This window comes from Symphalangus syndactylus, chromosome 20 (assembly GCF_028878055.3).
Source record: "Symphalangus syndactylus isolate Jambi chromosome 20, NHGRI_mSymSyn1-v2.1_pri, whole genome shotgun sequence".
NCBI lineage: Eukaryota > Metazoa > Chordata > Mammalia > Primates > Hylobatidae > Symphalangus > Symphalangus syndactylus.
Window position 1 is genome coordinate 60,736,598 of NC_072442.2, and position 18,957 is coordinate 60,755,554.

The 18,957-nt window shown below is 55.8% G+C and overlaps 4 protein-coding genes, 1 long non-coding RNA gene and 3 other non-coding genes across 14 annotated transcripts; 2 read left to right on the plus strand and 6 right to left on the minus strand.

The window, feature by feature from the left end:
* Positions 1-1,023: 1,023 nt before the first annotated feature.
* SOX15 (SRY-box transcription factor 15) lies at positions 1,024-2,934 on the plus strand. The gene is made up of 2 exons (XM_055258129.1): positions 1,024-1,974; positions 2,566-2,934. The coding sequence occupies exons 1-2, from the start codon at positions 1,442-1,444 to the stop codon at positions 2,732-2,734; spliced, it is 702 nt and encodes a 233-aa protein (XP_055114104.1). The 5' UTR covers positions 1,024-1,441; the 3' UTR covers positions 2,735-2,934.
* On the minus strand, positions 2,920-7,973 carry MPDU1 (mannose-P-dolichol utilization defect 1). 4 transcript variants are annotated; one of them, XM_055258121.2, is made up of 7 exons: positions 7,137-7,973; positions 5,303-5,368; positions 5,022-5,154; positions 4,324-4,409; positions 4,084-4,202; positions 3,838-3,948; positions 2,920-3,683 (listed from the first exon to the last, which is right to left on the minus strand). In XM_055258121.2, the coding sequence occupies exons 1-7, from the start codon at positions 7,237-7,239 to the stop codon at positions 3,558-3,560; spliced, it is 744 nt and encodes a 247-aa protein (XP_055114096.1). In that variant the 5' UTR covers positions 7,240-7,973; the 3' UTR covers positions 2,920-3,557. The 4 variants fall into 4 exon arrangements, with proteins under 4 accessions (XP_055114096.1, XP_055114097.1, XP_063485606.1 ...); XM_055258122.2 differs by lacking the exon at positions 4,084-4,202 and having other exon boundaries at positions 4,263-4,409; positions 7,137-7,467; XM_063629536.1 differs by lacking the exon at positions 4,324-4,409 and having other exon boundaries at positions 7,137-7,317.
* Positions 7,556-9,123, plus strand: LOC134735271 (uncharacterized). Its single transcript, XR_010118265.1, has 2 exons — positions 7,556-7,690; positions 8,945-9,123. It is a non-coding gene; the product is annotated as an uncharacterized lncRNA (long non-coding RNA).
* On the minus strand, positions 8,997-12,169 carry CD68 (CD68 molecule). Of its 3 annotated transcripts, none has more exons than XM_055258118.2 (6): positions 11,532-12,169; positions 10,926-11,362; positions 10,672-10,791; positions 10,474-10,546; positions 10,191-10,361; positions 8,997-9,703 (listed from the first exon to the last, which is right to left on the minus strand). In XM_055258118.2, exons 1-6 carry the CDS (start codon positions 11,578-11,580, stop codon positions 9,570-9,572), a joined length of 984 nt encoding a protein of 327 aa, XP_055114093.2. In that variant the 5' UTR covers positions 11,581-12,169; the 3' UTR covers positions 8,997-9,569. The 3 variants fall into 3 exon arrangements, with proteins under 3 accessions (XP_055114093.2, XP_055114092.2, XP_055114091.2); XM_055258117.2 differs by having other exon boundaries at positions 10,926-11,368; XM_055258116.2 differs by having other exon boundaries at positions 10,926-11,443.
* Positions 12,170-12,255: 86 nt separating this feature from the next.
* EIF4A1 (eukaryotic translation initiation factor 4A1) lies at positions 12,256-18,698 on the minus strand. Of its 2 annotated transcripts, none has more exons than XM_055258114.2 (11): positions 18,395-18,698; positions 16,951-16,999; positions 16,578-16,710; positions 15,999-16,138; positions 14,569-14,737; positions 14,099-14,208; positions 13,772-13,915; positions 13,553-13,690; positions 13,343-13,432; positions 13,017-13,096; positions 12,256-12,919 (listed from the first exon to the last, which is right to left on the minus strand). In XM_055258114.2, the coding sequence occupies exons 1-11, from the start codon at positions 18,415-18,417 to the stop codon at positions 12,775-12,777; spliced, it is 1,221 nt and encodes a 406-aa protein (XP_055114089.1). In that variant the 5' UTR covers positions 18,418-18,698; the 3' UTR covers positions 12,256-12,774. The 2 variants fall into 2 exon arrangements, with proteins under 2 accessions (XP_055114089.1, XP_055114090.1); XM_055258115.2 differs by having other exon boundaries at positions 13,017-13,034; positions 18,395-18,513.
* Positions 13,168-13,304, minus strand: LOC129470842 (small nucleolar RNA SNORA67). Its single transcript, XR_008653362.1, has one exon. It is a non-coding gene; the product is annotated as a small nucleolar RNA SNORA67 (small nucleolar RNA).
* Positions 14,310-14,451, minus strand: LOC129470882 (small nucleolar RNA SNORD10). The gene has a single exon (XR_008653399.1). It is a non-coding gene; the product is annotated as a small nucleolar RNA SNORD10 (small nucleolar RNA).
* LOC129470848 (small nucleolar RNA SNORA48) lies at positions 16,409-16,543 on the minus strand. Its single transcript, XR_008653368.1, has one exon. It is a non-coding gene; the product is annotated as a small nucleolar RNA SNORA48 (small nucleolar RNA).
* Positions 18,699-18,957: the final 259 nt, after the last annotated feature.

An 18,957-nucleotide genomic window follows, 5' to 3' on the forward strand; every position in this document is an offset into this window, starting at 1 on the left:
TTCTCTTCATTGTCTCTTGTCCCAAAGATGGTCTTACTTCTGGGAATTCCTGACATTCCTAAACTCCCCAGGCCCAGGTTCTCCCTCCTGGTTCAGAGGAGGGGGGCTTGTGCCTTGTTGCGTCTCCCCTCCCCCAAGTTTGCTGGTGGAGGGAGTTGGGCCACTCCTATACCCTGAGTCACAGCACAGGCTAGGCAGGGCTGCTCAGAGCTGGAGCTGTTCCGTAGAAGCTGAGAGCCAAGGCAGGCTGCTTAATCCGATTACCTGAGGCCTGGGGCTTGGGCTGGGCCGTTGGGCAGAGTGGGGAGCAGGGTTCCCTCACAGCAGCCTCTGGAGCCCGGGGTCCAGCCTTCTTGGTGGTGTTCTGATCTGGCTCCAGGCTTTTTCTCTGGCATGCGCATCACAGACCTCTTAACTTGGGTAGTTGTCCTGGGTTTCCTGGCTCCCCCCTCATGACTTGGAGGACTGAAGATAAAACTTGCCATAATTCAATAGCAGTGGAGAAATATACAGGCTTAGGGACTGGAGTTGGGAGGGCTTAAGTTTTCTCACTTGGGAAAGGGGTTGAATCACGGCCCAAGCACCTGCTGGAATGACTCAGGAAACAAAAATGATCTCCCTCCTCGGCCTTTCTTGCCCCAGGGGCAGGTCTGGGATTTGAGGAGCAACAGGCACCAGGAAAGGGGTTGGGGTGGTGGTCCGGGATGCTCCCAAGCTCCTCTCAGCATAACTCGGGCCCTGAGGGCACTTGATCCCCCTGTGCTTGATCCCATTGTAGAAAGAATTGGCTTTAAATTGCCTGTGCTTCAGGGAGGGGAAGCAATCAGCAACGGGCTGGAAGGCCTGACATCAGGTCTTGGTTGGGGGGGCGTGGCACCCTGAGGGTGTTGGGGGCTGGGACAAACAGGACACCTGGGTTTACCTACGGGCTGCGGATGTTGGCGCCCTTAAGGAGGTGCAGTCTTCTGGGAGGGACAGGGGCGGAGTCAGTCTTTAAAAGCTGTTCCCAGGTCTGGCCCGCCTGCCACAAACGCTGAGCCCAGGTGGGAGAGGTCTGGGGTATCCGCGCCTGGCAGCTGTCGGAACTCCGGAGACCACAAAGGGGTTTATGGTTTACCCCCTCCACGGAAGGTCGGTCTGATCGCAGCTGCGGGTCGGGGAGAGGGACTGGGGGTCCCCCAGTCAGTAGGCCTCAGAGCACCTCTTCAGTGCCGGGGCACCAGACAGCGGATTTTGCATTCGACTCTCCCCAAAGTGTGCCGAACTGGTTGGAAGCAAAGGCTCCAGTTTAAGCTCTGGGCTTGGGGATAAAATACACTTTTTAAGGACCCAAGTTCCTCGGCAACGACTCCAGACTGGGAAGACCTTTCCATTTTCAGGATCGACGCTTCACGTTGAGGGGAGGGCATTCAGGACGCCCTCTTAAGGCTTCTCCCAACCCATGGCGCTACCAGGCTCCTCACAGGACCAGGCCTGGAGTCTGGAGCCTCCGGCTCCCACGGCTGCTGCCTCCTCATCTTCGGGACCCCAGGAGCCGGAGGGCGCTGGGAGCCCCGCGGCCCCCGGGGCGCTGCCCCTGGAGAAGGTGAAGCGGCCGATGAACGCGTTCATGGTGTGGAGCTCCGCTCAGCGCCGCCAGATGGCGCAGCAGAACCCCAAGATGCACAACTCCGAGATCTCCAAGCGCCTGGGTGCGCAGTGGAAGCTGCTGGACGAGGACGAGAAGCGGCCCTTCGTGGAGGAGGCCAAGCGGCTCCGCGCCCGACACCTGCGCGACTACCCCGACTACAAGTACCGGCCCCGGCGCAAGGCCAAGAGCTCGGGCGCCGGACCTTCCCGCTGCGGACAGGGAAGAGGCAACCTGGCCAGCGGCGACCCGCTCTGGGGGCCAGGGTACGCGACCACCCAACCGAGCAGAGGCTTTGGGTACAGACCCCCCAACTACTCGACAGCCTACCTGCCCGGCAGCCATGGGTGAGTGCCTGGGAAGTGGGCCGAAGACGGAGGCCCATGCGCCCCTCTCCTGGAGCCTTGGTGGGGGCGGATGCTGGAGGACGGGAGCCCACCCAAGCAGAAGCCACTCGCGGCCAAAGTGTGGCGGGCGCAGGCCCAGTACCTCCGGCGCCTGTGTAGGGTGGGGCGGGTCAGGGTTCTCCCAGAGGGCGTTTCCATCTCAGTCTGAAGGTGGCGGCCCTGTAGGGTCAGGTGACTGACCCCTGGATGCGATTGTGTCCTAGTTAGATGCCCCGTTTCCCCCCTGCTTCTGGCCTGTGTGTGACCCAGCTTCCTCTCCCAGCCCCCAGGGCAAGGAGAGGCCAAGCTCATTCTGCCCCTTCCTGGCCTGACTCCCCAAGAGGAAAACAGCACGCAAGCCCGCTCCCGAGCGTGCCCCAACAGGGCCGCGGGCTCTCCATCCGGGGGTCAGCTTCCATGCCTGCTGCGCCCAGCGGGCTGGTAGCCAGGGCTGGGGGGGTGGCTTGCACGCTCTACCCTGCCTGCCCAGAACTGGCCAGACTCACCTCCAACCCAGGGAAGTGCCTTCTAACCTCTTGTTTCTCTCTGCAGCTCTTCCCACTGCAAACTGGAAGCCCCCACACCGTGCTCCCTCCCTCAGAGTGACCCTAGGCTCCAGGGGGAGCTGCTGCCCACCTATACCCATTACCTGCCCCCTGCCTCTCCCACTCCATACAACCCTCCCCTTTCTGGTGCCCCCATGCCCCTAACCCACCTCTAACCCTCATGGACGCAGACCTCACCGGACGGGCCTCATCCTCCTTTTTTAATCCAGCAGCATCCCCTACCCCAGGCTGTCAACCCTTTCTCCTCTTGGACTACAGTTCAGAGGCAGCCTGCAGTCCTCCCATGATAGCCAGGGAGAGCCGCACAACATACAGTTATATTTTTGGTAGTATTAAACAGTTTTGTATTACTCAACTGAGTCTCCAGTCTTTATTGTCCCATCTGTTCCCCTCACTGCAGCAGGAACCAGCCCCATCTCCACTCCCTTCCGCCTAGACCTGCCAGAGCAGGAACCTCCTCACCCCACCCTGGGGCCCTGCCTGAGTCATTCTCCATCCCCCTTCCCCCACCGCAGCACTGGGGTCCAGGAGACAGTCCCAGCCGGGCTGAGGGAGGGAGACAGCCACAGCCTCCCAGTCCTCTCCACTCTGCCGTCCAGGCTCGGTCTCCTAGGGCCAGAAGGGAAGCAGGGAGGCTGGAGGACAGGGTAAAACACTTGCCCAGGATAGTGTTAAACAGCTGGAAATTGCTGCTAGAGGAGGAGGCTTGGCTGAATGAGTTAATAGTACATGTACAGGGCTTACAAAAGCACTCAAATGTCAAAATTTTGGCTTGGGAGACTCTACCCCCATCCTCTCCTTTTCTAAGGATCTGGATCCGTCAACCATTTGTTTCCACTAAAAGAAAACCCTGGCTCAGAAAGTCTGCAAGTGCAGAGGAATGGAGGATGAGTAAGTCACACCAGCAGGCTGGCTCAGATGGGGAGAACCCTGAGGTTGGGTGAATGAGTGGAAATGGAATGACTCCAGTAGCTGGCTCTACTGTGCCTTTTTCTGCTTGTAGGGAGGCTTTGCATTCCAGTAGAAGAGCAGCTGGGCAGCGATGAGGCCGTTGCAGAGAGAGGAGACCACAAAGGTCCCAGCCATCAGGGGATCTCCGGTTTCCTGGTTGCAAGAGACAGAGCCAGGGTTACCCTTCAGCATAGCTCAAGAAAGGTTCCCCTATGGACAAAGGTTCCTGACGGGGCAGCTTTGGCCCTTAGCTGGGAGAAGTAAGATGAGGTTTTAGTGCCTTCTAGAAGGAAGATGTTGCACTCACCTGAATGGAAGTGAAGATTCGGGCCAGGGAGCCCCCAAACAGCAGGAAGGCTGTGATGGCTGAGAGCTGGCCTGTGTGCCCATTGTGGTAGTTGGTGGCTGCCTGGAGAAGCTAGGGGAGGAGTTGCGACCTTTGGCTCTGTCACCTGAGCTCTTCCCACGCTCCCCCAAGTCCAACACCCCCACACTTTGATCTTCCACTCCACCCTGCCCCCCCAACATCTTGTCCCTTGCTCCTGGTACCCACCCTCCCCACCACCACAGCAGGCACATTGGAGGCCTGGAGCAGGGTGACTACAGTCAAGGGCGTCAGAGGTGAGAGAAGCACCAGAAGGACCAGGCCGTAGCAAGCGAGGAAAGCGACACCTAGGGGTGGGGAGACAGGAGGCCTTGTCAATCTCCCCACATCATTTGGCTTTCCCAGGCCTGAGTTCCCAGCAGGGTTCCCAGGAACCACATAGCCTGCTCTTGGGTAAGTCCCCAGCACCTTTCATAGTCTGTCCTCTGTAGTGCATGACCAGGAAGCAGATGGTGATCGTCTGGAGCATCAGGAATAAGGCTTCACCCCAAGAGCTGCAGAGTCAAGAGTTGGGAGGAAGAAAGGCGGGCCTAGAAAGAGGCAGGGAAAGCCTCCATAGCCCATCCATCCAGGGACACCATGCTCTGATCACGCTTCTCTACAGCCCCCACACGGGATTGGCCCATTCTGAATCGTGGCCATTCTTGGGATGCTCACCCCTTCTCAAGATCACCTCCACTGGTGATGATTAGGTTTCTAAAAGGGCTTAAAACTTTCCTAGCCCCTCGTGCCTTTTTTTTTTTTTAAGACAGAGTTTCGCTCTTGTTGCCCAGGCTGGAGTGCAGTGGTGCAATCTTGGCTCACTGCAACCTCCGCCTCCCAGGTTCAAGTGATTCTCCTGCCTCAGCCTCCCAAGTAGCTGGGATTACAGGTGCCCATCACCACACCCAGCTAATTTTGTATTTTTAGTAGAGACAGGGTTTCACCATGTTGGCCAGTTCGAACTCCTGACCTCAGGTGATCCACCCGCCTCGGCCTCCCAAAATGCTGGGGTTACAGGCGCAAGCCACTGGGCCCGGCCACTTTCCTGCCTTGTAACCTCCTTCACCTTAATCCCCAGTAGAGTTGTGGGTATTACCCTTGGGGTGGAAGGGTGGGCCCCTCACCTGAACGGGAAGCTGTTAGTGATGCTGTAGACCATGGTCCCAGTCAATGCCACTAGCTCCAGCATTACAGACTGGAGACTCAACCCTTCGGCACTCTTGGCTCCCAGGATTTTAAACACCTGGGGCAGCTTTACTAGGGGAAAGACGAGAAAAGTAGGACTGAGAACTCTCCATTCTTTGGGATGCAACACAACAGCTACAGAACGAACGCCCACACAGTTGACGGCCTCTCAGCACCTCCACCCTAACCCAACAGCAGGAAAGAAAGATAAGAGACATACCTAGAAGTGAGCCAGCCACAATGCCCAGCCCCAGGCCTTTGCTGAAGAGAATCTTGAGGCAGGGGACTGAGGAGAGAAAAAAGGGTAAGCAGACAGGAGATGTCTGAAACCCAGGCCAGGGCTTGAAGCTCCTGTGGGCTCTCCCCGAGCCCCCTTACCCACACCAGGGTCTTGCATCGTCTTGCGGGGAGGAGGGGCGGAGGGCAGGGAGAAAGTCCTGGTCCTTCCTGCTCCAAACCACCACACTTTTTTTTTTTTGAGACAGAGTCTTGCTCTGTCACCCAGGCTGGAGTGCAGTGGCCCAATCTCAGCCCACTGCAGCCTCTGCCTCTTGGGTTCAAGCAACTCTCTTGTCTCAGCCTCCCAAGTAGCTAGGATTACAGGCACGCACCACCATGCCCAGCTAATTTTTGTGTTTTTAGTAGAGACAGGGTTTCACCATGTTGGCCAGGCTGGTCTCGAACTCCTGACCTCAGATGATCCACCTGCCTCAGCCTCCTAAAGTGCTGGGATTATAGGCTCGAGCTACCGCGCCGGGCCCCAGACTATTACTTTCCAAAACAGCTTTTCTCCAATGCCTACCACCCCCACATCCAATCTTCCATTCCTTATAAATTAACATCCAAACTTGGCTTGACCTCCACGGCTCTCCACTGCTTCCCGGTATAAAGCTGAGAAATGCCCAAGAGCTCTCTGATGCTTTATTTCCCTTCTCTGGGCCAATGGGTGCCCCATTTCACATGTCTTCTCTCTCCAAAGACAAGTCTTCATACCAATTTTTTTTTTTCTTTTTTTAATTTTGAGACGGAGTTTCGCTCTTGTTGCCCAGGCTGGAGTGCAATGGCACGATCTCGGCTCACTGTAACCTCTGCCTCCCGGGTTTAAGCGATTCTCCTGCCTCAGCCTCCCGAGTAGCTGGGATTACAGGCGCCTGCCACAACACCCGGCTAATTTTTTGTATTTTTAGTAGAGGTGGGGTTTCACCCTGTTGGCCAGGCTGGTCTCCAACGCCTGACCTCAGGTGATCCATCTGCCTCGGCCTCCCAAAGTGCTGGGATTACAGGCTTGAGCCACCGTGCCCGCCCCATACCACTCTTTCTTGAACACTCTGACTGTCCCTGGCCCCTACTCAGGGACTAAACCTTACCTTTTCGGGGCTTGCTTTTATGCCCTGGCCATCCACAACTTCTCTAGCCTTGAACCCTTCCCCTCAAGGAGCTTGGTCTAGTGGGAGTCTGACTCTCACGGGTCATGAATGCGCCTAAAACAAGGTGCCCCACGAGCTCAAGAGAGGTACCATGAACTGACAGGGGCAGACTGACGCTTCCCAAATGGTCTGACGGTGGGCCTTGTGGAGCTGTCTCGCAATCAGAAAAAGGAAGGGAGGCAAATTATTCTGAAATCAGACTATGAGCAAACCTGGAGGCTGGAAAGAAAGCAATCGGGGTGGCGGAGCCTTTGGGGGTGCAATGAAGGCCCGATTCATCAGGGGCTTTGAATTAAGTTTAACCCTGCTAGCGAGCTAATAAAGGTTGGCATGATTTGACTTAATTTTTATTTTGTTTTATAAAAGTTGAGACTTTTCGTTTTTCATTGTCGCTACAGCACAAACTCCACAAAGAAGTAATTCCACCCAGTGACTTCCCCACTGGCACTAATATGGTGTCCTCCCTCTAAGGAGCCCGAGACACTTCCGCCCTTCTCAGAAGTGACTTCCGTCCAGCTCGGCGTGGCGGCAGTCACTGCCGTCACTTAGTCGCTGATCAAGATGTAATGGACTAAGGGCCCACGGTCACTAGAGTAGGACTTGGATCGGACGCTGAATAAAACTCACCGTGAAGCAAGTCCCACTGAACGAAAAGTTGGTCGTAGCATTTCTCAGGTAAAAGAATCGGCACGAGCAGCCGTTTAAGCGGTCCATCCGCCTCGGCCGCCATATTGCAAAGCTAGCTTCCGCCAATCTCTCCAGACCGCCATTGACTTTCGTTGCGCGTGCGCGCTGCGGACACTCCGCCTCCCGTTCCTTTCCCGCGGCGAAGCTGGCCCGCCCCCTGCTCCCCGCTCTTTCTGACGCTACCCACCCCCGCTCTAGTGGCGTAAAATAAGTCTCAGTCAGGGACCACGTTTTGGACGCGCCCCGCTGTTGGAATTCTAAAGTTTACCGAAGCTGCACGCCTGCGCAGTTAGACCTCCCACGCCTTTGTTGACGCTTCCAGTTTGGAAGCCAGATTTACACCCCTGCCTTTCTCCGCTCTTCCTGCTGGGCGCCATCTTGTCTTCTCCTAGCACACTTTGTATTGTTCGAAGTTGAGAAAGAAGGAGCCCGAGTCTCCGAGGTGGCGTTGGGTGGGGGCGCTACTAGCTCCCGTTCTCTCAGCGACTCTAGAGGTTAGGGCGCCGGTGGGAGCAGGAGAGTCTGCACCGGGCAGGCCTCCTTAGGTGCCTGGTTGCGCGCAGGGCCCTGTGCTTGTCTCGCCTCCGGTCGGCTCAGGCCTCGGAGCATGAGTGCGCCGGCAACTGCTGGGCCCGGGACAGTGAAGCAGAGGAGGAGGTCGGGGAGGCGAGCCCAGGTCGGGAAGGGCAGCCCCTGAATCACCCCTGGGGCCCAGAGCCCCAAGAGTCTCCGGGGAGCCGAGGCCTGGCGAGGCAGTCCCGGGGTTTTCCCCCTCCCCGCTGGCCCGAGGGCGCACCACGTGCTGGGCAGAGACTTCGGCGAGGCCGAGTGTACTCTGCAGCGCTGCTTGGGAAAGGGCACCTTGGACTACCTGGTGGGGGCGTTGTGCTTCGTTACCGACCGCCGGGACGCCAACCCACGGTGCCCACCCGTGCGTCATTCCGCTGTGGATCAGCCCTTTGGCGGCCCCCCTCCGAAGTCTGCAAGGTCACACGGATGTCTGCAGGCTGAGGTGGGGCTTGCTGGGGCCCTGCCAGGTGAGGGCTGCCCTTGTGGGGCAGTCTCTGGGCCTTGGAGGCCGGAAGCCTCCTGGGGCTCCTACGGCTGGGGGGGTGCTGCTCATCCTGGCTCCCAGGGATTGAGCCACAGCCAACTGTAACGGGCGGGACTGGCGCTCACTGGTGGTGCAGGCTGTGGCCATCTGGGAGGCCCTTTCTAGAATCTGGACCTTGGCTGTCCTGAGAGTGACACTCCTCACCTCAAGTACTGGGGACATGAAGTTAGGCTTGGCGGGTGGCCCTGTCTGGGGGGCATGCTGTTCCCAGGAGCCCCCAGTGGAGGTCAGAGTACCCACTGCTCCTGCTTGATTCAACCCCTTGCAGGTGGGATAGGAGCATCCCAGGTGCTGCGAGGGTTTAATCGGGCTCTTCTGCTGGCCCTGAATACGGTGGACAGGACAGGACATTCTCATTGCCCAGGAGCCACTGGCGCTGCCTTTGGGAATGAAATTCCACAGCCTCCCACTCATTGCTTTGGCTGTTTGCTGCATCTGAAACTGTACGAGGGTCAGGAAAAAGGCTGCGGGGATGAATGGCTCTACCGGCTTGCCAGGGATGGGGAACTGGAGCAGCCAGTGGCCCCAAGAGGAGGAAGGAAGGGAGGCACGGCAGACCCAACCAGCTGTGCCAGGCTTTGGGGGGTGAGCCCATGAGGCATCGTCACACACTGACATTTTCATCCCTCCTCAGCAGCTGCTTCCGGCTCCCTGAGACCCAGCCATGGAAGGCACAGAAAGGCATGTGACAAGAAACTCATGGCTTTTAATCCTGGCAGGACAAGGAAAACCCCGTCAAAGATTTGCATAAATTTTACTGCTCTCCTGCTGGGGGGGCAGTTCGTCACATTTAATAAAACTCCCTCCCTCCTCCCAACTGCATTATCTCATATTTATTTATTTGAGACAGTCTGGCTCTGTCGCCCAGGCTGGAGTGCAGTGGCGCGATCTTGGCTTACTGCAACCTCCGCCTCCTGGGTTCAAGCAATTCTGCCTCAGCCTCCCGAGTAGCTGGGATTACAGGCCAGCCGGGGCTATGCCACCACACCTGGCTAATTTTTTTGTATTTTTAGTAGAGACGGGGTTTCACCATGTTGGCCAGGCTGGTCTCAAACTCCTGACCTCCAGTGATCCACCTGCCTCAGCCTCCCAAAGTGCTGGGATTACAGGCACGAGCCATCATGCCCGGCTTTCTTTTTGTTCTTCAAGAAAGGGAAGGAAAATAACATTGTCTTTGAGCCAGCTGCATGTCGAGGAAATAAGGGTACCCCCCCACCACACCCCAACCCCCTCAGTGCCCTGGGGTTTGAAGCAAATGCTCAGAGGGCCTGGTAGGCGGATGGGCGTCTCCGGATGATGCAGAAGGCAATAAGCACCAGGGCGAGGAGGCCAAGAAGGATCAGGCCGATGGTGAGAGGCAGCAAGATGGACCGGTCACTGGGGCAGGAGAAACCTGGTGGAAGGATAGGGCAGGTAGGTATTTGCAGTGACATGCTGGTTGGGATAAAGGTGGGAGGAGGGAATGGGGGGATGCTGGGGAGTAGGAGATTGGTGAGGAGCTCACCGCAGTGACTCAGCAGTGATAAAAGGGGGAAACTGGCAGAGTCTTGTAGAGGATGGAAGGACAGTTGCCCTGTAGCCATGAGAAGCTGGGAGAGCGAGATTTGGGTTAAGAAGAGAGATGAGTGGCTTATGTGAAGGGGTGGCCCAGGGGGCCGGTGTGGGTCCTCTGTAAGCACAGCACCGGTCCCCTGGGCCCCGCTTTTCCTTCTCTACACTTTGTCTCTGTGTCTTATTCCTTTTCTCAAGTCTTTCGTCCCACCTAACGAGAAGCACCCACAGGTGTGGAGGGGCAGGCCACCCCTTCACTTATGGGCCTGGGGAAGGGGTTTTCAGTGCAGTGGGAGGATTCTAGGAGGGAAGGAGTAGGTAGGTCTTACTTTGCCCAAAGACCCCTGTGTGGGGCAGCTGAGCAGCCTGGAGCCTCAGGGAGAGCAGATCGAGGTGGACAGCTGGTGAAAGAAGGATGCTCGAGTTGCTGCAGCTGAAGCTCTGGCCCAGGGGTGCTTGGAGATCTCGAAGGGATGCATTCTGAGCCGAGAATGTCCGCTCTGGAGGAGTGAGGAAGGGTCAGATCCTATCCACCTCCCTGGCCCCAGCTTAGTCCTTTCAGGAACCCTGGCGTCTAGTGGTAGCAATGAGAAAGGGAAGGAGGTTACTTACGTGCTGCGTGGGGGAAGGACACATTGTACTCCACCGCCATGTAGCTCAGGTAGACAACCTTCTGCTGGAGGTCCTGTGGGGCGAACAGGAAGGCGCAGGTGGTATCCCTCTCCACAGAGGAAGGAGTAGGGTGTGGGATTGGGAGGGGTGGGGTGCCGGGAGGCTGAGTGAGGGGTGAGACTGAAGTCATGGCTATACCTGCATGAATCCAAAGCTGAGGTGTCCATAGGGGAATGAGAGAAGCAGGTGGGGATGGGCACCCTCACAGCTTCCCTGGACCTTGGTTTTGTTTGGGTTCAGTACAGAGATGCCCCAGGCCTGCGGAAGTTAAAGATCAGAAGGTCACAAGATTGCATGCGATGCCAGCCAAGGTTCCCTGTCCCCTCTTCTTCCCTCTGAGCCTATAGCCAGTCCTGCCTCCCTCCCCTCTCGTACCCCAGTTTTAGCTTTACCTCTCCTCCACCCTGGGTTGTGTACATGACTCGAATCTGAATCTGGGCTTGGAGGTGGACACAGGGCTGGGAACCATTGGTCCACGTGTAGTCTCCAATGGTCTCCTTGGAGGCTGGGCTAGGACTTGGAGAGGGTGGAGGTGGTCCTGGGTGGGCAGAACTGGTGAATCCTGGGCTGGTGGCAGTGCTGTTGCTTGTTGGATGAACCGTGGCATTTCCATGACTAGTGGTGGCAGGACTGTGAGTGGCAGTTGAGGGTCCCTGGCTGGTGGCAGTGCTATTGCTTGTTGGATGAACTGTGCCATTTCCATGGCTGGTGGTGGTGGGGTTGTGAGTGGCAGTTGTGGGTCCGTGGCTGGTGGTGCCTGTGGTGGTTGTCCTGTGAGTGGTGGTTTTGTGGCTCTTGGTAGTCTTGTGGCTGGTTGTTCCAGTGCTCTCTGTAGCTGTGGGTGTCACCGTGAAAGATGGCAGCAAAGTGGCCGATTTTTTGTGAGGACAGTCATTCCCTGTCCCCTGGGCTTTTGGCAGGCAGAGAGGAGATGGTTAGCAACCCAGGGGCAGGCTCCCTCCCAGGGGCCCCCTCCCCGCAGCCTCCTTCCTCCTTACCTGCCAGTAGCCCCAGCAGGGCCCCTGAGAAAAGCACAGCCAGCCTCATGGCTGAACCGCCTCACCCAAAGTCCAGCTAGGCTGTCTGCACCAGTTGCTCAACCCTGCTCCCTTAGCCCTCTCTTGGAAAGGAGGAAATGAAAGTCTCACTTCCTGTACTGGAGATGATCCCACCCACAGCCTGACTCAGGGGCCTCAGCTCTAGCCACCTCTCTCTTAGTCATTAGTTTTTGTAATTAAGTTAGGGGACTGTTGGCCCTGCTTCATCAGGGCAAAGTCAGCAGTGTCACATGGGTGCAAACGGAGTCCTAGGGCAGTTGATCCATAGGGATCCATGTGTCAAACTCAGCAAAACTTGCTTGGCAGTTGTGGCAGGTGGCTATGAGAACAGCTGAGGTACAGGCCCCTCCTTCAGTGGTGGGGAAATCGGTGTTTCCACTCCCCTTTCCCCCGGACTTCTGGGCTGACCCCTGTACTACTTCCTCTCGGCTGAGGCACGTGAGGGGCTTGTGACCATCCACACCCAGCCCTTTACAGAGGGGCAGCACTCCAGTCAGCATCATCGTTCTCAGAGCTGAGAACATGGCTTTTCACGGTCTGGGAACCCAGATGGTGACAAGAAAGCAACACAGCCGAAACCATCTGCTGGCGAAGAGGGGAGCAGAGATGCACCCAGTAGCAGGTGGGAGAGGGAAGGGGAGGTAAGAAATGAGAAGCCCAAACAGGCAGTTTCCAAGTCATTTTATTCAGAATTTTGTGTTTGTTTCCTGAATCAATAAATACTATACAAAACAATGTAAAAATGGCTACCATTTTCTCTCCCCTGCTTCCCCCCACCTGGGGACAACCCCCTGGGCAACCTCACTCGGGTTTTAGGGGTTCTCCCTCCAGATTTGGTCCAGCAAATGAGGCTGAGTGACATAGTCCCTTGAATCACTTTCAAAGGAGCACAGCTGAGGTGAGGAGAGCCTCTGGGATCTGGAGGTTACTAGGTTAGGGATATGGATTAGTGTTTTTTTTTTCTTTCTTTTGGGAGAAGAGCCGGCGCCTGGGGCAAGAGCCTACCCCAAAGAAAAGGGTGTCTAAAATGTTCACGGTTCCTTCTTTTGCCTCAAAAAGTGACATTTATTCAAAGAAAAAAAATGACAAGATGTCCATCCCTTGGCTCCCTTCCCTCCCCCCTCCTGCTGCTCCTCAGCCCCCAGATTGAGCCCTGGCTGGGGCTGGGTGGCAGGACAGCCCCTCAGATGAGGTCAGCAACATTGAGGGGCATTTCCTCAATGGAGGTGTTGTAGAAGGTCTCAATGTCTCGAAGAGTCCTCTTGTCTTCTTCTGTCACCATGTTAATAGCCACACCTTTACGGCCAAACCGCCCACCTCGACCGATTCTGGAAAACAAGGAAGGGGATGAGGAATATCAGGAGCTTTAAGCCCAGGGAGGGCCAGGCATGAAGGGGTGGGGGAGTGTTCCAGATCTACACTTACCTGTGGATATAGTTTTCCCTGTTGGTGGGAAGGTCATAGTTGATGACTAAAGAAACCTGCTGCACATCAATGCCTCTGGCCTACGTCAAGAAAGACAACTCTTCAGCGTGTGCACGGAGGACACTATCCCGGAGGGAAGACACTTAGGCATCCATGTGGGCAGCCAAGGAAGGCAGAGGAAATAAACATCCCAGTTCCCCAAAGGCCTTAGGCATGCCAGATTCTATTCCAAGCTGCTACTTTCCTGAGAGGCACTGATGTCCCCTTGGAGAGGGAATCACCTTGGATCCTCCCTTCTGCCTTTCCTATCAGTTCCCTCTACTCACCAGCAGGTCAGTAGTAATCAAAACTCTGCTAGAGCCAGAACGAAATTCCCTCATGATCACGTCTCGTTCCTTTTGGTCCATATCTCCATGCTAGAAGAGAAAACAAACATGCAGCAGACCAGGTAGGCACATGGGTTCCAGGAACCCTGGCTTCAAGTAGGACACTTCTGACGGGCAGACCCACAACGGGTTGGCAGCGGGCAAACACACCATGGCGGATACAGTGAAATCTCGAGCATGCATCTTCTCGGTGAGCCAGTCCACCTTCCTCCGGGTGTTGATGAAGATGACTGCCTGGGTGATGGTCAGGGTTTCATACAAGTCACATAGTGTGTCCAGCTTCCACTCCTGGAGGTTGGCGGACAAAAATCAGTCAGGGGCTATACCCAACAACTCACTACCAGGCCCGCCTCCTGCACTGGGCCCCACCTCTCGTTCCACGTTGATGTAGAATTGGCGGATACCCTCCAGGGTCAACTCTTCCTTCTTGACAAGAATCCGAATGGGGTCCCTCATGAACTTCTTGGTCACCTCAAGCACATCAGAAGGCATTGTGGCTGACAGCAAAACTACCTAGTGGAAAAAAAGGCCAGTCTTAGAGCAGTGGTTCCTTCCCGAGGCCTGCTGCCTTCCCTAGCCACAGCTAAAACTGAAGCAGATGCATAAAAGGGCTCAAGACAAGAATCCAGAATTTGGTTCCCCTGGCACTTGCTATTTTTTAAGAATCATTAGCTATTCAAGCAAGACTGCCCTCACCTGGGTGTTGCTGTTGAGCTTTTGGAATATGTCATAGATCTGGTCTTTGAATCCACGGCTTAACATTTCGTCGGCTTCATCCAGTACAAACATCTTGATGTATTTGGGAGCTAGAGAAGAAAAAAAAAAGCCAATATATAGCATGTTAGGGAAATGTGGGAGAGATATATCCAACTTCGCTGATAAAAAACAGAGAGGGGCCAAGTAGTCTGCTCTCAGAGTACAAAGACTGATCAGTTGCCCAGGACCTTCCCGCCAGGCAGACAACAGCCCTGGGAAGTAGGACACTGCCTGGGCTGCGCTGGCAGGGAAGCCAGAGGCTCAGATGACACGCATGGGCTCCATCACAGAGCAGCTCTTCCCCAGAAGGAAACCAGCATTCCTGGGAATGACTTTGGCTTACGCTGAAAGACTGGAAAGCGTGCACAAGAGCAAAGTGACCCAGGGGACTGGAGAACTGCATTACTCACACAGATATCTCCGGTTAAGCATATCAAACACACGGCCAGGGGTACCCACGATGATGTGGGGAGCTTCCATCTGCAGTTTCTGCACCTCAGCACGCACGTTGGTGCCCCCGATACAGGCATGACAGGAGGCACCCATGTAGTCTCCTAGTGCCATGACCACCTTCTGTATCTGAGCAGAGAAAGATGGGTGCTCATATATTAGCTACAACTGTGCCAGGCACCATTCTTAAATGTTTTTCATGTACTTATTCCTAACCAACTTTGGGGCATGCACTATTATCAAACTCACATTCAGCTGAGAAACAGGCAGAGGCTAAAATCCACTTAAGATCGTGCTGTCAATAGGTGGCAAAGACAGGATTTCAACTCAGTCTGGTTCCTGAGTGTACAGTGATTCACAATAAGGCCGCTCAGATAATTAATTCAGTTTCTTGCTCTAGATATTTAGAACCCTTAACTTTCTGAAAGCTAATTTGACCAACTGCCTCATCACGCAGCAACCAGTTTTTTTGTTTTTTTTGAGACAGAGCTTTGGCTCGTTGCCCAGGCTGGAGTGCAATGGCACAATCTCAGCTCACTGCAACCTCCGCCTCCTGGGTTAAATTCTCCTGTCTGAGCTTCCCGAGTAGCTGGGATAAAAGGCACACGCCACCATGCCTGGCTAATTTTTGTATTTTTAGTAGAGGCGGGGTTTCACTATGTTGGCCAGGCTGGTCTCCAACTCCTGATCTCAAGTGATCTGCCTGCCTTGGCCTCCCAAAGTGTTGAGATTATAGGAGTGAGCCACTGCTCCCAGCCAGCAACCGGTTTTATAGAACAGGTGATGCATATCCACATCCTATTGCACTCCTGCCATAGGACCCAAGCTATGAGGCATGTTCACTCTGAGAAAGCTGAGAGCCAAGTGCCTTAGAATGGAGCTCTGCTGTAACTTCTTACATTACCCACACCCAGAATCATCACTGCCCCCGCCACAGAACATTTAAAAACATGCTGAGATCAGTGTTGCAGCATGACCCAGGAAAAAGTCCAGCATTAGAATTGTGTATGCCCCAGGCATGAAACAGCTCTGGCCATTAAGCAAGAGTGAAAAAAGGACTGTCCGTCTGCTCTGACTACTGTAAGATCACCCCCACCACTAAGGTGTCTCTTAGCCCATAGTGAAGGTGCTTATTCAGAACACAGCCAAACTTGCCCAGCCAGCCAGGCCTCACCCAGCAGCCTTCCCATTTGACTCAGGAAACGGATGGAGGAAGCCATGGCTACGTGTGGGTAAGAAATAGCTTCTAATTAACCCAGCAGGTCTCGAGAGTGTTAGGGCACCCATCTCTTCCTCCCAAGGTGGTGATCAGAGAAGACTTCTCTGGTCCTTGGATTATACTCATCATTCCTAAATCAGCCCTTAAAGAGGGAATAGAAGCCACTCTTACCTGCTGAGCCAATTCTCGAGTGGGTGCTAGGACCAAGGCCTGGGTGGCTTTTAGATCTAATTCAATCTGCTGCAGAATCGATATGGCAAATGTGGCCGTTTTCCCAGTCCCAGATTGGGCTTGAGCAATCACATCATAACCTAAACAAATCAATTAGGAGTTAAATGTAGTAAAGAGCATACCCTTTGGGATATTCAAGTCCTAGGTTAATTAGGTCAAATATGCAACCAATGAACCAAGCATTTCATGGCTCACAAACTACCTTCCCAATCAACAGTTACACAATGGGAACCAGCTCAGAAACAAGGACCAGTTATTAACTCATCTAGTACTGCACACAAAGCTGGACTAGAAACATGGCTGTAGATGCAAGTATAAGCTGGCTACAATACTACCTCTTTAAAAGAAACGTATGTGTCCAAGGCATGAACCAGACATGGACACAGATCAGAAGCCAAGCTGGGATGAACAAGGAGTTGCTTTGTCCCTGGCTGATATGAGATGGGCATCACCAACCAGATGCCACTCTACCCAGGTCAGGGACAGTCCAGAATGTCTTCTGGGACTGAGAGGTCTCACCCTTGATACAAGGTAGAATGGCTCGCTGCTGGATGGCAGAGGGCTTCTCAAAACCATAGGCGTAGATACCACGGAGAAGGGACTCCGAGAGGTTCATGTCATCAAAGCTGTCAACAATCTCATTCCAGTTACTCTAGGGGATGCAAATAAATTAAAGCTTGAGTCATGGAAAAGGTGGAGCTGAGCTGTAGTCTCAGAGCAAACAGAATCTGGTGCCTACTAACCAAAGCCTCAGAGCTTACAACCCCTCCTCCCTTTAGGGAAACCAGCTGCTTCTAGATGGTCTGGGAAATCAATCAAGAGGCCACTCTATACAACTGTTAGGCTGAAAGTTGTAACGGGGGAGGACAGAATTCCATTTCTCCAGTCTCACCTCGATGACGCCTTCGGGCTCCATCCCATCGGGGCCATTGTCTCTGGATCTGTTGGTTTAAAGCACAAGTTTTCTCCCCTGCCCGACCGAAGCACTCAAAAATCCTGACAGCCGGGCTCTGTCAGGAGTGGCCTGCATGATGCATCAACCTGCTCTCCCAGATCCATCTCCCACCAGCTCCCAAAAGGTACCCAAAAGAGGAATTTCTATAAAACTGAGCCCTTTGCCCCATGCAGGCAGCGGCTCAGGCCAGGCCACCCCCGACATAAGGGGGTGACCCTTTCTGAAAACAGGCTGGCAGGCGTGCCGCCGCGCTCACGGTGCCCAGAGGTGGTGCTTGCCGCCGGGTCCACGTGGGCCCGACCCAGCCGCTTAAAGCCCAAGCGCGTGCACCTCCCACCGCAGCATCAGCGCGCCGGAAGTCCCGCCCTTCACCTCCCAGATCGGAGGGTAGGACATCCCCTTCCCCCCACGTCATCCTGCCCGCGCCCTCCCCCACTCCCTCCAGCCGAAGCCCCCCCTCGCGTTGCCCGGATGTGGGAGGCCGCGGGCGGTGGCGGCCTCGCGCACAATGAGCCCAAGCCGAGCTAGCAAAGGGGGAGATTGCACAACACTTAGAAGCGAAGCAGACTGGGGGAGGGGAACGCCTCAGGCCACCATGTGCTCGCTCCCTCGACCACCCGGCGGCGTCTCCCACCCCTGCATGGAACAATCCACATCCCGCCCGCCCCCGTCGCGAAGTAGCGTCGCCCTCCCATACCTCAGGCCGCTCACCCCCGAAGGAAGGTGGACCTGCCCATCCGCAGTTTGCCAATAGCCCTGCTTGTGCGGCAAAATGGACCCGCCCGCCCGGCGCCGGGTGGGCTCCTGGTGCCTCACGCGGCCGCTCCTCGGGGTTAGGCTCAGTCCTGGCCGTCAAGAAAACCAGCACACTGAACGGCCGGTTTCTTCTCCCCGACCCGTGTTTTAGCCGCGACGAAGTGACTGGATCTAAGGACCAGGCACCCCCGCCTCTCGCGAGTAGTACCGTCAGAATCCTCCGGAACCCCGCGCTCCGTCCCTCCCCCGGCACAGGGAGGCAACCGGACCTGCCGGCTCTGGGCCACACATAGTGGCGGCCGCCTCCACCTTTCTTTCCCACGCCAGGTCGCGACCCCGTCTCACCACTCAGCGCCGGGGCTTCGCGCACGGCGGCGCCTCAGGTCGAGGCCTCGTAACAAACCTCGCACGCCTGACCCTAGCCGGGCTGTCCCTGCCCTCCGCCTCGACCTGGTGGTCGCGTCGGCCGTGGATCTTCCCCCTCGCCCCTCCAGGCCGGACCCTCCCCCCAGCCCGGCTCGGTTTCTCCCGCAACCCTGGTGGGCCTCTCAGCTACCCCCAGCGGGCCCGTCGGAAGAGGGCGGCAAAATAAGCAGCCACAATCTCTAGCAAATGCCTTTCTTACCGGGAATCCTGGCTCGCAGACATGATCCTTAGAAACTAGGGCGGAGTGCCCGCCTACCGACAACTTATAGAGCTCCCGACTCCGCCCCGGCCATCGCATTGGTTTGGCCGCCCCGGCCCCGCCTGCCGGCGCTCAGCAACTTGGCGTGACGTTAGTGCCTGGTCGCTCGGGCCCGCAGCCACCATTGGATAACTCGAGTGCCTATCAAGGTGAAGGCCCGCCCCACAGCCTCATTGGCTGGAGGGCCCGCCTTTCTCGCCGGTACGGAAGTGACATAGAGGAGTCAGGCCTCGAGGCCTGGCAGCCATCTTGGGGCCCTGCACTCTCACACGTGCGGAGGCGACAGTGCCTTGGTCATGTGGCTCCGTAGGCCCTATCACGCAAGGGGGGCGAGGTCTCAGCCTCCAGAGGCTTCCGGGCTCTGAGGGTTATCACTTCCCTTTACTTCTGCTCCAGGTCTCCACTGGACTCAAATGTTATTTGTTTTCCCCTGTAGCAGAGATGGATTCGACACTGCCTGGACGTGTGCCAGGGATGAAGGAACCAACAGCGATATCGCAGGG